The 13,558-nt window shown below is 35.9% G+C and overlaps 1 protein-coding gene and 1 long non-coding RNA gene across 2 annotated transcripts in view; one reads left to right on the top strand and one right to left on the bottom strand.

Annotated features, from left to right (window-relative positions):
• LOC139585763 (desmoglein-4-like) overlaps nt 1–13,558 on the top strand; it is a 25,013-nt gene continuing 11,455 nt past the window's right edge. The window contains exons 1-11 of the mRNA XM_071418698.1: nt 1–178; nt 6,803–6,838; nt 7,209–7,337; nt 8,017–8,172; nt 8,306–8,453; nt 9,411–9,574; nt 9,824–9,958; nt 10,525–10,710; nt 10,881–11,140; nt 12,081–12,223; nt 12,372–12,590. Coding sequence (XP_071274799.1) covers nt 131–178; nt 6,803–6,838; nt 7,209–7,337; nt 8,017–8,172; nt 8,306–8,453; nt 9,411–9,574; nt 9,824–9,958; nt 10,525–10,710; nt 10,881–11,140; nt 12,081–12,223; nt 12,372–12,590 — 1,624 coding nt within the window. The 5' untranslated portion in view covers nt 1–130. The remainder of the gene's footprint in view (nt 179–6,802; nt 6,839–7,208; nt 7,338–8,016; nt 8,173–8,305; nt 8,454–9,410; nt 9,575–9,823; nt 9,959–10,524; nt 10,711–10,880; nt 11,141–12,080; nt 12,224–12,371; nt 12,591–13,558) is intronic.
• Nucleotides 10,897–13,558, bottom strand: part of LOC139585776 (uncharacterized) — a 21,487-nt gene continuing 18,825 nt past the window's right edge. The window contains exon 3 of the long non-coding RNA XR_011677296.1: nt 10,897–11,054. This is a non-coding gene — a long non-coding RNA (uncharacterized lncRNA). The remainder of the gene's footprint in view (nt 11,055–13,558) is intronic.

Here is a 13,558-nt window from a genome sequence, read left to right on the forward strand (position 1 = left end):
TTGAAGGGCTGAGTATAAGGACATGTACAGAGTGTCTTTTTAAATAGTCACCAGAGCTGGGGGGGGAGGGGAACAGGAACAGGCTTGTAACCATAACTCAGTTGGACTTGTTTCTGAGAAGTCAGATGCCATGGATTGGCTCCCTCACCGAACGGCTGCTTTTCTGTTCCTTTTGTTGGTAAGTCGGATTTTAAAACAATATTTGTAAATGCTGTGACTACGCCAGTTTCATCTTCCTCAGCAGACCATTACATTTTACATTGTAAACTATTCCCCAAAAATATCTTGTGAAATTTACCATAAAAACCAAAGCTCTGCTCATTTTAAACAGCACTTCTGAATGTTCTATAAAATCAAATAAGCTTTTCATTAAATACTGAAAAATGTTTCTTTTTAGACTTTTGGCAATCTGTTGATGTTCAAGATGTGACTTTCTATGTTTACTGCATGATTTTTCAGGCAAATGTGGCTGCTATTTAAAGGTCACAGTTATTAATAAAATGCTATAATTATAAACATTTTAATGGTTGGATATAATCCGGTTCTATGTCCTTACTTTTTTATCAGTTGAGGAAATACATTTTCTAAAAATTTAAAATGCCGTTTTTCTAAAACAATTAGCAAGATCATTTCAGAGCTGACCAAATCCTACAGCTATTTTCAAGAGAGAAAAAATGACAAAATTTAGTAATCTCAGTCAAGTAAAAATCAAGACTTGGCCTATTATTTCACATTGCAAAGGATTCCTGTGTTGTTGTGCCTTAGCGTCTGAGCCGCCATGTGCTGAGCAAGTGAGTGCATGATGAAAGTGTTGCTCTTTGGGTTTGTTTTTCTCACTGTAAAAGGAAAGTTGTGGCTATGGTCAAGTGGCATAGCTGTTCAATGTGTTCATTAAGGCATGGAAATTACCCAGAAGGGACTTAAAAGGGCTATGGGTGCCCTATTGCTCCTGCAATCTGATTTTTGCGTGGATTCATTTTGCTCATCTGTGATGACCTCTTGAAATTCGGTAGAGGTTTAAGGCCCTGAAGATTGAGAAGAGCAGGATTTCTGCTATAGTTATGTCCTGTGGTTTTCATGAAATTTTATATTGTACACAGTGTATTAGTATGTGTAAATGTTTGTTAGCTTCTCATTATTGAATTCTCTAGAAATGCTGTAGTCTGAGAAAAAGTTTGTGTTATAGTTTAAGAAATCCTAAAACTATTATGAAAATACAATCGATTAATTTTAGGTGACAGCTCTGCAGTCAGTAAAGTAGAACTAATTAACACAGAGCAGCTGCCAAGCAAACAAGGGCAAAACTTGGCAAAAGCAAGTTATGGTTCGGATGAGTTTCAACTTGTTCAAGGCAGCAGAGAGGTGTCTGACACTGGCCTGCTGCACATCACACTAACACTTCTGGATTTTCATGAAGCACAAGTAACTATTCATTTCACTCAGTTACCTGGTGATGCACACTCCCAGTGTGTTGAAGTTCAAAATGCTTGACTGTTTTATGTCTAAGACCTGTCCATTCAAAGGCATTTTGCTGCTTTACTTCTCCCAGCAACTCTGGAGCCATTTTCATTCTATCATTATATTGTTGTTACAATTGCAAATGATGGAGGGTAGGTGCTGGGTCAGAAAAAAGGAGCAATTCTGGAAAATGCCATTGTGTTTTGATGACTATCAAATATTTGAACTTTTACTACCCAGAGGAAACCCTTGTTGTTGTTATGTGTTCTTCTGCCCAGCAATGTTCATGATGGCCTGTACGACTTAATAGCATCTCCCAACTCTTTAAAGAAAGGTGGCAGACAAACTCTCGAGATCAAATTATACATTTACGTATCAAGTTTTAGTGTATTCTGAGAAAAAGTTTTGGCTTTTGGCTTAACTAATCTTTCATGAAAATCACTTGTCTGAATAGTGTGTCTGGTTAGTATATTGTTAATAAGTTGCATCAACTAAAATTAACATGGAGTTATACATATTTTAGTATACTTCTGCATTTTCAAAAAAAAAAAAAGGAAACTTACCAGCCCCGAAAAAAATAATTTTCTCTATGGATTTCACCATTGGTGGGACTGATTCTGCAACCTTTGCTCATGTGACTTCAAAGACATTATTCTCATGAGTAAGGGAGTTCTGTTTGTGATACTAGCACAGACACGTTTTATGGAAATAACCTGTTTGATCAGGTATGACTCTTCTCCTGCCAGCTATCATGTGACAGCCAATAATTTTAAATTCACCACATCTCTTATGCACTTTTGTCTGGATACATTTTCCCATATGTTATCTAGGCTTATTTTTCCCCCCTCAATCATAAGGCTATGGTTACACATGCTACTCATAACTTGATTGCGTAAAAATAACGTAAAAATTGTCAGGAGCTACATCCTCTTTTTGTATATTCATGTGAAACATCTGCCAGAATTGAATCAGGAACCTGCAAGTTCTTCTGCCAAATAATTCTGTTGTAGAAATATAAACTAAAGCAATTCCACATCCAGGAACTATCTCCTAAGATTAGGTACTTAAGCCTGCAGTTTTACATTCCTAAGTAAAATGGCCATTAAGCAAACATGCATTTGCAGCCAGAACGCTCTAAGTCATATCAGAATTCAGGTTTTATTGAGGAGATTTATTGAGGGCACTTAGCATGGCTAATTTGAAAAACTCAAATTTTAATGATAATGGCGTACACCCTATATTGAAATTACTTTTCTGTTCATTTTTCTAATGGTTAAGCTCATTTGCTCTATGGAAATGTATTGTATCTGCATACAATAGAAGATACAATAGCAGAACAGAAATAATCTCAGTGGAAACTTTCCTAAAGTTGTCAGTTCTTTGAGTAAACTTATTTTAAAATAAATAAAACTTAGAAGTAAATTCTTCAGCTTAACATGAGCATTGTCATAATTCCTGAATTATTCCTGTCACAACTCTTGAAAGAGTAATGGATTATCCATCCTGGGTGCAACTCAAAGTATTGCTAACCTAGGAAACACCTGACCTCCTCTGAATTAGAAAACAAAATGCCAGGAAAATAATCCAGAAAATCTTTCCCTTTAAATTGGATGAAGTACATTCATAAGTGACATATGAAAAAGTGAAGTATAGTAAAAGAAAATCATGTTGCAATGTTTAAAAAGTGATAAAATGGCATCTTTTTAAAATATCAGGGTTTGTCTTATATTTGAACTCTGCTTTTCATTATTTCATATGCACTGATGTATCATTTTTTAAAGAGATGCAGAATGAATAAAGGGGAAGGGCTCATTATTGCAATCCTTTTCTAGTCAGGGCTTTGGATGAGTAAGAAAGGTGTAAAAGTCCCAAAACGCTGACAGTGCCAGAGCTACCACGGCAGCCTGATGACTAACACAATACGTGTGAGTTCTCAGCACTCCTCCCATCCAGGCCAACAACAATGCCACTGTTGACTTCAAAGAGAGAGAAGCAGATCCCATATGAATAATGCTGGGAAGATGTTAAAGGCATGTTCAGTCATTTAGATTTGAGTAGGTGGAGAAGGGAGGATTCTGTAATTACGTATGATATTGCTTGGTACTCAATTAATGATTAGTTAATTCTTGTTTGTAAATTGCTTTGAGGGTGCAAAGAACAGAAGACATCCTATGGGCCTAATTCTGTCCCCAGTTACATCAGAATAAATCCAGATTAACTCCAGTGTGACTCTAAGGTGTCATTTTGGACACAGTGTCCAGGTATCATTACAATAAAAGACAAGCTTTCAGACAGAACACTGTGCAAATGACAGAAACCAAGATGACCTGTTTCCTGCCTGCCCATCTCCCAACCCATAACAGAAACAGCTTGTGCAACCAGCATCTAGATTCTCTGCAGCTTCCTTTTTTTCACAGTCTCTCAGAGACTAACAGGACAGCAAATCTTGGCATCATTCTCACCAGCTTGCCTACCCCAAGGTCCTCAGGATGCATCCCACACATTCCAGTGGCTCCTATTGCTTTAATTATTGTTTATCCCTGTGTCTTTGGAAAGTACTGTACTTCGATATGGGTTTAGAATGGATTTTTTAACTACCTAAAAATTTGCAGGGTTAGCTGCTAGGAGACAGAACTTATCTGCTGGAAATAGCACTAGAAAAAGAAAAGGTTTGCATCTCAGATAAATATTAGAAATAGACAACTAACTGGGTTAGGGACAGACTTCTAACTGCTGGTGACAGTGGAGAACCAGAAGACATTAGTTGGGGAGGGGGAGGAGTCTCTATCCCTGAATCCAGTAGGATAAATGTAATTTCAAAATTGTTCAGATTTATCTGGTGAACTAGACATTTATGTCTGAGGTCTGCCTGTCCTCCTTCCTGTACCACAGCTATAACTGAGAGACATACCAAACAGAGCCACCATCGGAGTTCATCAGATCAGCCTTTTCAATAATAACATGAACTGTACTAAGGATTCCGAATTCAAGATCTTCCATTACCAACAAGTAGCAAAATGGGGTTTTCCTTCACTATCACTGCACAACTGTGAAAATACAGGGCCTAAATTCATAATCCGCAGCATCACCAACTGACAAATTCCTGATGCTCCCATTACTGGTGCTCAAAAACAAAGGATAAGACTCCAATGTGAAATATATATTTTTCACTGCTTGAAAACAGAACTCCCTATAGGCTGGAATCAAGAGATTTATGAATGCTCATGTCTTTAAGTAATAGAATTCTTTACAGGTATAATTCTTATTTCAGAAAAACTCAGAATAGTTTTTCAGAATATGAGAGTGATGTGGCTGGGTGTCAGGCATTAGTCTCACTGTTAAGTAACAGGATAGGCCACATGATGCAGACAGCAGACAAGATTCACTAACATTGCACTGGGAGGTGCATACCCATGGTTTGCCGGGTCAAGACAATTGTTTGCATGCCAGAAGGGATTTCAGCCTAAGGGTGGAGAGGATTTCATTGTGCTCACCAAATGAGGTGGGATAGACTGATAAGAGACGTTCAATTAGTGTTATTTCTGGTGGACCTCATCACTCAGGTTCTCTCGTGAGGGTGTAGTCTTCCCCTTTGACTCTTCCATGTTCCCCTGGGCTCCAAAGGGGATTATAAAAAAAGAGGACTGAGCTCCCACTGGGGCAAACAAACCCTGCCATTCACAGGGAGTCTTATATTGTCCCTTCTCTGACATGAGGAACAGAATGGCTGCACGTGAATTTGAACCCTATGCTGAAGCTGAAAATTTAAACAGTCATAAACCCAACAAAAGTTAAATGATGTATTGGTACTTTTAGCACAACATGAACATATTGTAGTGATTCTCCTGCAGAGTACTTTTCTTTACCATTTATGTCAGTAGCTGGCTCAAACAAGGAAAAAAATCCTTACTCTGTGAATAGTCAAAAAAACTTCAAGGAACATAAGCACATCAATTGGGCAGATCCAGTCTAAACTCCTCCATTGAGAAGCGGATTAAGGCATCCATTATAGGCCAAGGTCTCAAGGGATGTTTTGGGTAAAACCAGATCATAGGAAAACACTTTTTTGTAAATGACAGATGGTAAATTCTTGCAGCATAAAGGTAAATGGGGAAGAGAAAGAGGAAGGAGGGTGAAGCTGCTGTTCATTAATCTGTTGCATGTAAGAAGCTGTCTTAACATGAAGTAAGTGGAAAAAATTTTGTGTCCATGTTCCAGTCTTGCCAGTACAATGCAATAAATTTGAAGTGAGGAAAGTCCTATGATGTAAGGATAAAAGACGCCAGATTTTATCCAAATATAGCTGACATAAAACCCCACCGATATAACATATCAGACAAAAAACAAAGAAACCAAAACAAACAAAAAAGCTATGGGAAATTATAAGGAAGTGAAATACTCATAACTGCAGCTGTTAACATTTGTTGAGAAAAGAGAAACACTGCAATAATTTTTGAGTCACCTGGATATTTTGTATCTTCCAATGATGAATGAAACAAGAATCCAGTTCTGAAAATCCCACATTCTTCACCCTTTATTGTCTGAGGAGAGCCAAAGCAGATCCTAAACCTGAAAGAAATGCTCTGAAGAAAGTGAACTTCATTTTCACATCCTATTTAGGAATAAAGTTAATTAAATTGTGCTGTCTTTTAAATTGTGCTAATCAAGAAATTGAGGCTACTCTCATTTGAATTTTAGTTTTAAAGTAATTACATACTGCATCTGATCCTGCTACCTTTATTTACTCAAGATTAGTTACATAGTTGAGTCTTAAATCAAAATCAACTGCACTCCAGGGAAATTTGCCTGAAAACTTCAGGTGGGTTTCCATCTTACATTGAATCTCTTCAATCTCACTGGGGAGTTCCAAAAAACCCATTCTCATTCTTTCTGGTTAAATTACATAATTAAGTACTCCAGGGTTATTGTCAACTTTCCAAATTGGAAAAAAATGAAAAAAAGATTAAATTATTTATGATAAATACTTTCCTGGTTTCCTACGGTGTTTGATAAAAACTCTTACAAATACTTCTCTCTTCAGCTGAAGTGTTAAAAATCTGTGTGAAAGCTTTATTTTGATGAAGGTATAGTTTGAAAATTGCTCTGGTATATCCATTCAAGTTCTGTCTTGAAAGACAGAATGGATTTTGAAGGTTTTAACTCTCAAGGAATTTATGTGCTGGATATAGAAAAAATTTGAATTTCACAAACTCATTTATGGAAATCTTGCAGCTAAGTAAGCTATTGCAATAGGCCTGCAGTATAGCAACGTCTTACAGATGGGTTTTGCTTGCTGCATTTTGCCTTGCAGTTTTACATGCCAATTTTTTTATTGTTCTTGCAGGTACTCTTGGATTTCAGCACAGGATTTCATGTGGAGGTAATATTTATTTATTTAGAAACTATTGTTCTGATTAAACAAAATGTAACAAATGAAAAAATCACGTGGAAAATACTCAACTAAGACACTTCTGAACCTGAAGATTGAAAACATATTTAAATATTAAACAGCTGCAGGTAATAACCTGCTAACCCTCTCAAGAGAAATTCACTTAAATCTAAATGAGTATCTCATACAAATGAGTAATTTTAAAATAAACATGTACGGTCATAGAGTTTGGGACTCACAGACATGTAAAAAAGCACATGGTCTACAAAAATCTCTTTCCTTCTTATTGTTGGAAATTATAATTGTCTATATTTATTTTAAATGGACTGAGGTCACATGATACTGGAACTCTCTGTTAAAGGTAAAAGAATGGGATGAAAATGGAATGGCAAGATGGAAAACCTTTAGAAGACAAAAACGTGAATGGATCAAATTTGCTGCAGCTTGTAGAGAAGGAGAAGACAATTCCAAGAGGAATCCAATTGCCAGAGTAAGTAGAAAGAAAAACACAAGTATTCACTGACAAGGAAGTTTTGCCAAAGACAGGCTGATAAAAGCAGAGAGATTTAAAAATACATATGCTTAGAGTAGTAAGAGAAAGGAATGCAGAATAAAAGAAAGATCATGCAACATTCCCAGCTCTACTGAGACAGTCTCATAAGGTGAATCCACGTGGCTGTTGAGGAGTAACCAGAGGCTTCCTAGAACATTGCCATGAGTCTACTTCCCAGGCAGCTCCAACCAGTGACATTTTTCTTCTCTCTCTCTCTCTCTCTCTCTCTCTCTACCTGGGAAACCCCTGAGCAGAAATTCAAAGATTGTACATGACCTGTGGGAAACAGAGAAAAAGAAATATTTTCCTATTCTCTCACTGTGATCATGCCCTTACTGAGTTCCAGCCACAGTGTGATACCCTTGGAATATCTCTTCATTTCCCTGACAGGCATAGGAGAAATAAAAGGCCCATCCAGCCCTTAAGGGTTCACAGATGTCTAGGTTGACATTTTGTAGAGGAGCCTTCCATTGATTCTGTCAACTGAACCTTGTAGTAAGTGGTTGAGAAACTGAAGTTATATAGAATTTTTTACAGGAAGTAGGAATAGAAGAAAAAACCCTGTAGGTGTCCTCAGTAAACTGGCATAAATTATTATTATTATCTGTAACTGTAGATCCGGTCTGACTGTGAAGAAGACAATCCAATCACATACAGCATCTCTGGAGTTGGAATTGATCGTGCACCCTATGGAATATTTGTTGTTAACCCAAGAACAGGAGAAATTAATATAACATCAATAGTGGATAGGGAAATAACACCAGTATTTGTTGTAAGTACTCCCCTTTTTCTTCACCTTTATAATGATGGATCCGGGATGGGGCAGACAACCAATTGGTTTTTTTCAGATTGCTACTTTGCTTACAAAACTTTTGGTTTTAAAACAAGTAAATCTCTTTATTTAGATACGTTGCTTTGCTAAACACTCAGTGACCGGTATAGATTTGGAACCACCTCTTGAACTTCGAGTCAGAGTCCTGGATATAAATGATAACCCTCCTGTATTTGCACAAACTGTATTTACGGGATCTGTTGAAGAGAGCAGCATGGACAGTGAGTACCTGTGCTATGCTTTCTTCAGTACTGCTAGTGAAGCTCACAGAATACAGTTAATATAAACCCGGGGAGCTCTTTCGGCTTTTCTTAGGCAATGACATAAAATGGTCGGGGCCACTGCCGAGGAGGGAGCAGCAAATGCTTCTCCAAGTGCTATTTGAGCCAGGGCCTGGGCTAATTGCTATAAATTAAACAGCAATGCTTCCTTCTCCCTTTCCTCCCACACACGAGTGCTGAATGTTCCAGCATACCATCATGCAAATTCTTTCAGATGTGAAAATGTAAAAGAAATAATTTCATTCCTTCTCATTAGAATAAAAATATCATTACACTGATTTCCTTGGAGGGTATGTAAAATACATTTTTCCCCATTTTTCTCTTTCAAATATTTGTACTTGTAGCCTGTGTATTTGCAATTGCAGCAGAATATTACTAAATAATTCTGTACTTAAACCATTAAAATAGTTCTTTTTACCAAAAATGCAGCAATCAACATTAGACATGCAAATAGCACTGAGGCAATGGTGCCTAACACTAATTTTCTTCTTTCTAGAAATTCTCATTTAAAGCTGTGATTTCTTATAGCAATCTCTACAAGCTCAGTACTTACTGTATTTGCATATTCCCTATGGTGATAGGGAATTTAACTTCTTTAAAGAAGTTCAGTGAAAGTCTGCATTATTCTTTCTGACATGGATTTTTAATTCATTTGAAGTTATTAACATTGTCAGAATCAGTACTACAAAACTAAAGTTTTGGTTTTCTCTGTAAATGTCAAGGAATAGATAGCCTTCTATCATTTTCATACACTGTTTTAGCATTGTCTTCACGAGTTGTTTGCAAGAACTCAAGAGATTTTGGGGGTTTTTTTGGTTTGTTTGATTTTTTTTGTTTGCTTGTGTGCTTGTTTTGTAGGGTTTTTTTAATTACTATTATTTTTAAATTTATTTTTAGACACACTGGTGATGAAAATCATTGCAACAGATGCAGATGAACCTAACCACTTGAATTCTAAAATTGCCTTCAAAATAGAGAGTCAGGAACCTTCTGGTCCACCCATGTTCATTATGAATAAATACACAGGAGAACTCCATCTTGCAAATTATCTTGACAGAGAGGTAACATTTCCCCTTCCAAAGCTAAATAAAATTATGCTGTAGTGACTATGTGCTATGAGAGCGAGAAAAATATAGAAGAGAGAGAAAGGTTGTGGTTTTTTTAAATATTAGTGGAGAAATGCATGGTTTTGATGTGTCGCAATAAAATGTCTAAGTAGAATTCCTGTATTAGGAAATAGTAGCAAGCATGAGTTATTTATAAGATGCACAGATGGTCTTCTAACATACTCATTTCTCTTTTTGTGACAGCAACATAGTAGCTACACTCTGGTTGTGAAGGCATCAGACCGGGACGGGGCTGCAGATGGAATATCATCGCTTTGTAGCTGTAATGTGAAAGTTATTGATGTCAATGACAACTTTCCAACTCTTGCTCAAAGCTCTGTAAGTTTCCAATAACAAAGGCAGCAATACTGATTTAAAACCCCATTTAAAAGCCCCATTGGTAACAGAGCCCTTACTAACCCCTAGAGAACTTTCACATTTACATGCTCCATGGGATTGACAGAGTTGTTCCCTTGAAGAGTGCTCAAAATACAATCTGCCGCTTGTGCAACAATTCTGGTAACATACACACAGATCATTTTTGCATCCAGAGATGTAAATCCTGACACTGTTAGGACTGACTTCTTTGTATTCAGAGAAATCATACAGGTGCCCAGATCCCTGCAATATGAGATTATGTAGAATAACCCAGTCCTTGGAAGACCATTTCTTATAGAAAGCACAAATCCTTTTCTTCTAAGATGCCTCTGCAAACCTTGGAGGTGACACTTGGAGATTTTCAAATCTGTAATCATAATCACAATTTTCCCAGAACATATTGTTTTTATTTAAAAAATTTATTCTTTGCTCAGAACATCCTTCAAAAGAATCTCTGCAAACAGCTGTGGTTTCCTGTTTTCCAAACATATATATGTTTGCTAATAGGTATTTGTCTGTCATTTCAGTTTTCAGCAAGTATTTCAGAAAATTCACTCAGTTCAGAACTGCTACGAATACAAGCTCTGGATGCTGATGAAGAGTTTACAGACAATTGGTTAGCAGAGTTTTTCTTTATATCCGGTAATGAAGATAACTGTTTTGAAATTGTTACAGATCGAGCTACAAATCAAGGAATCCTCAGAGTAATTAAGGTATGGATAAATATTGTGATTCAGCTCTTGACTTAAAATTTTAATTAATTGTTAGTAGAAATAAACAGGCAGTAAAAACACTGTCAATCAACCATTAAAAATAAAAAATATTTTTAAAATATTAAAGGAGCTTTTATGTATTATCTAGTTCTCTGTGGTTTACCTTTTAGGAGCTGGATTTTGAACATATGCGAACTCATTCACTGATGATCGGCGTCAGGAATGTAGCTGCATTCCACCACTCTGTTGCACATGAGTACCAGATATTTGGGACACCCCTCACAGTAGAAGTAAAAAATTTGATTGAACCACCAAGATTTCATCCATCTTCAGTTGTGTTTTCCCTGCCAGAAGGCGCAAGAGTGAATTATGTTGTAGGAACATACACAGCTATGGATGAGGACACTAGAACCATTGCATCAAATGTTGTGTAAGCTCTGCTCCGCTTAACTTCCTGGATAGAATAATTATTTTGAGATTTCAATGGGAGGAGGAATACGTATTTTAAAGGATGCTTTAAAAAACAATGATTATTGATTAGCAATAGAAAAATGGCAATAGAATAGTACTATATAGTATCATACATTCTATGTTATTATGGAATAGTATATAGCCCATTTTGTCCTTTTCTTTCCTGACTACTTTTCTTAGCCTTATGCACAAGACAAAGAAAAGATCACTTTTCTAACAGGCTGTAACTTAAATAGACTAGAAGAGGGTTTGTTGTTTTTTTTTTTTCTCAGCCTAAGAATGCTTTTTCTTGAAACACTTGCTACAAGGAGGGAATTTGTTAGCATCTCAACAAAGCAGGCAGAAAATCCCAATAACAGTCAATATTTTCCAATCAGAGTAGAATAAGCCCCTACTAGCTCATTCTCTAGTAAAAAAAAATTTACACCTGTTTCTCTTGAAATTAACAATAATAACTGAGACTATAATTTACTTTTCAGTGCATGTAGAAATAAATACAGCCTATTTACAAATAGTTGAAAAAAATTCCTAAGACACAGAAATGTGTCAGCAAATACAACTTTAGAATGTAATAGGAAGAACTGTGGATTTAACCATTGCAATCAACAAGGATTCTAGTAAAGGTTTACAGGATCCAGAAAAGTTTTACTTTTGGACTATGATGCCACTTTCAAAATAAAATGGGTTTCTATGCATTAGCTTTATTCCTAATTACTTTTCTGGTCTACATTTTTTTGGAGTCTACATGGATTTTGCTTGAACTGGGTGAAATGCAATAGGATCTAGCATAGCCGAAAGAAAAATGCCAAAAGAAAAGTGCCAAATTTTGTCCGCAAAATAAATATGTAATATGTATATTCATAACATAACGCTGAGTATTTTTACTTCACCAAACACAGATATAGTATAGGACGTGATCCAGCTGCCTGGTTCAGAATCAATCAAAACACTGGTGAAATCACACTGAACAAAGTTATTAGCCGGGAATCTGTCTATCTAGTCAATGGGCAGTACCAAGCAGAGGTTCTGGCTATCACCAGAGGTAAGAAAAGAGATTAATTTTTCCAAAATAAACTCTTTGTGTTCCAGATTTCTCTAAATGTTTTTTGCTGTTTCTAGTTTTCCAACCCTAACTGCATTGTTTATAGTATCAGTATTCCCTCCTGACCACAAATACCTTCTTTTTACAGGGGTTCCTCGATATACTGCTACTGGCACCGTTGTGCTTTCACTGGATGGCATCAATGCCAATTGCCCAGCTATTAATACTGAAGTGAGGAAAGTATGTATGCATTCCCCATCAGTGGTTATCTCAGCAAAGCCTAGGGATGGTGTTGTCTATGCTACCCCCTTCACATTCAGCATACATGGTGAACCTCAGACTACATGGATTATCAGACGAATAAATGGTAAATTAACCTGCATTTTATAACAGAATAAATGATAGCAATAAGCTCTTATCTAAAATAACTGATTGGGATGTTACTTTATTAACAAACAAAACACTTATTAGAATCTATTCAAATCACAGTTAAATACAAATCTAAGAAGTTACTCCAAATTTGAATATATGCATGCAAATACATATATATTAGAATATTTAAATCAGAAATATTACATGTATTATATTTTAAAGAAAACTGAAAATTTACTAGCAAAACTGTACTTTGAGTATAGATATGACAAGAGCCTTTATGGGTCTAAACATAATGAAATAAATCAAAAGGAGTAATTTGACACTTTTTTATTTCTGTGTTATCTAAAAAATCCTAAGCATATATCAAATCTCAAATTTGTTTATTAAAGTATAAAGTTTATAGTTAGCAGATATTTACTTTTATGACAGGCATATGAAAATGGCAAATTAAGATTACAACTTTTAAAATTTATTGTACCAGTCACACCTACTTGTATTTTAAAGAAAATTGTTTTAGTCAGTGCCCAGTGAAGCTTTGCCAGTTTCCTTCAATACAACATAACAAAATAATGAATTAATCAAATCCCATGCATAACTAAATGACAGAATTTGCATAACTTACTGTTTACACAGAAGACTACATTATATGGCTAGTATCACAATTGCATGTATTCTTCAGTCTCCTACCTGTCCTAAACAGCTGCAAATATGTAATCTTAAATATTTTAAACCTTCTGAAAAACATGGATGAGTTCCTTGAGAGAGGAATAAAAAATGCATAAAACTTTCAACATTTACCTTTACCATTGTGCAAATAAAATACAGGAAATTCAGCAGTAGAAATAAAAGACTTCATTTTCCCCTTTTGTATTGCTCAAGTTTATAAGTGATAACTAGACTGATTTGGCTCAGGTTTTGCAAGGAAAAAAACAAGCATAGATGAGTACTTTATGTTTCAGC

The sequence above is a fragment of the Agelaius tricolor genome, unplaced genomic scaffold, assembly GCF_023055355.1.
Source record: "Agelaius tricolor isolate 1412-34295 unplaced genomic scaffold, bAgeTri1.0.p SCAF_2, whole genome shotgun sequence".
NCBI lineage: Eukaryota > Metazoa > Chordata > Aves > Passeriformes > Icteridae > Agelaius > Agelaius tricolor.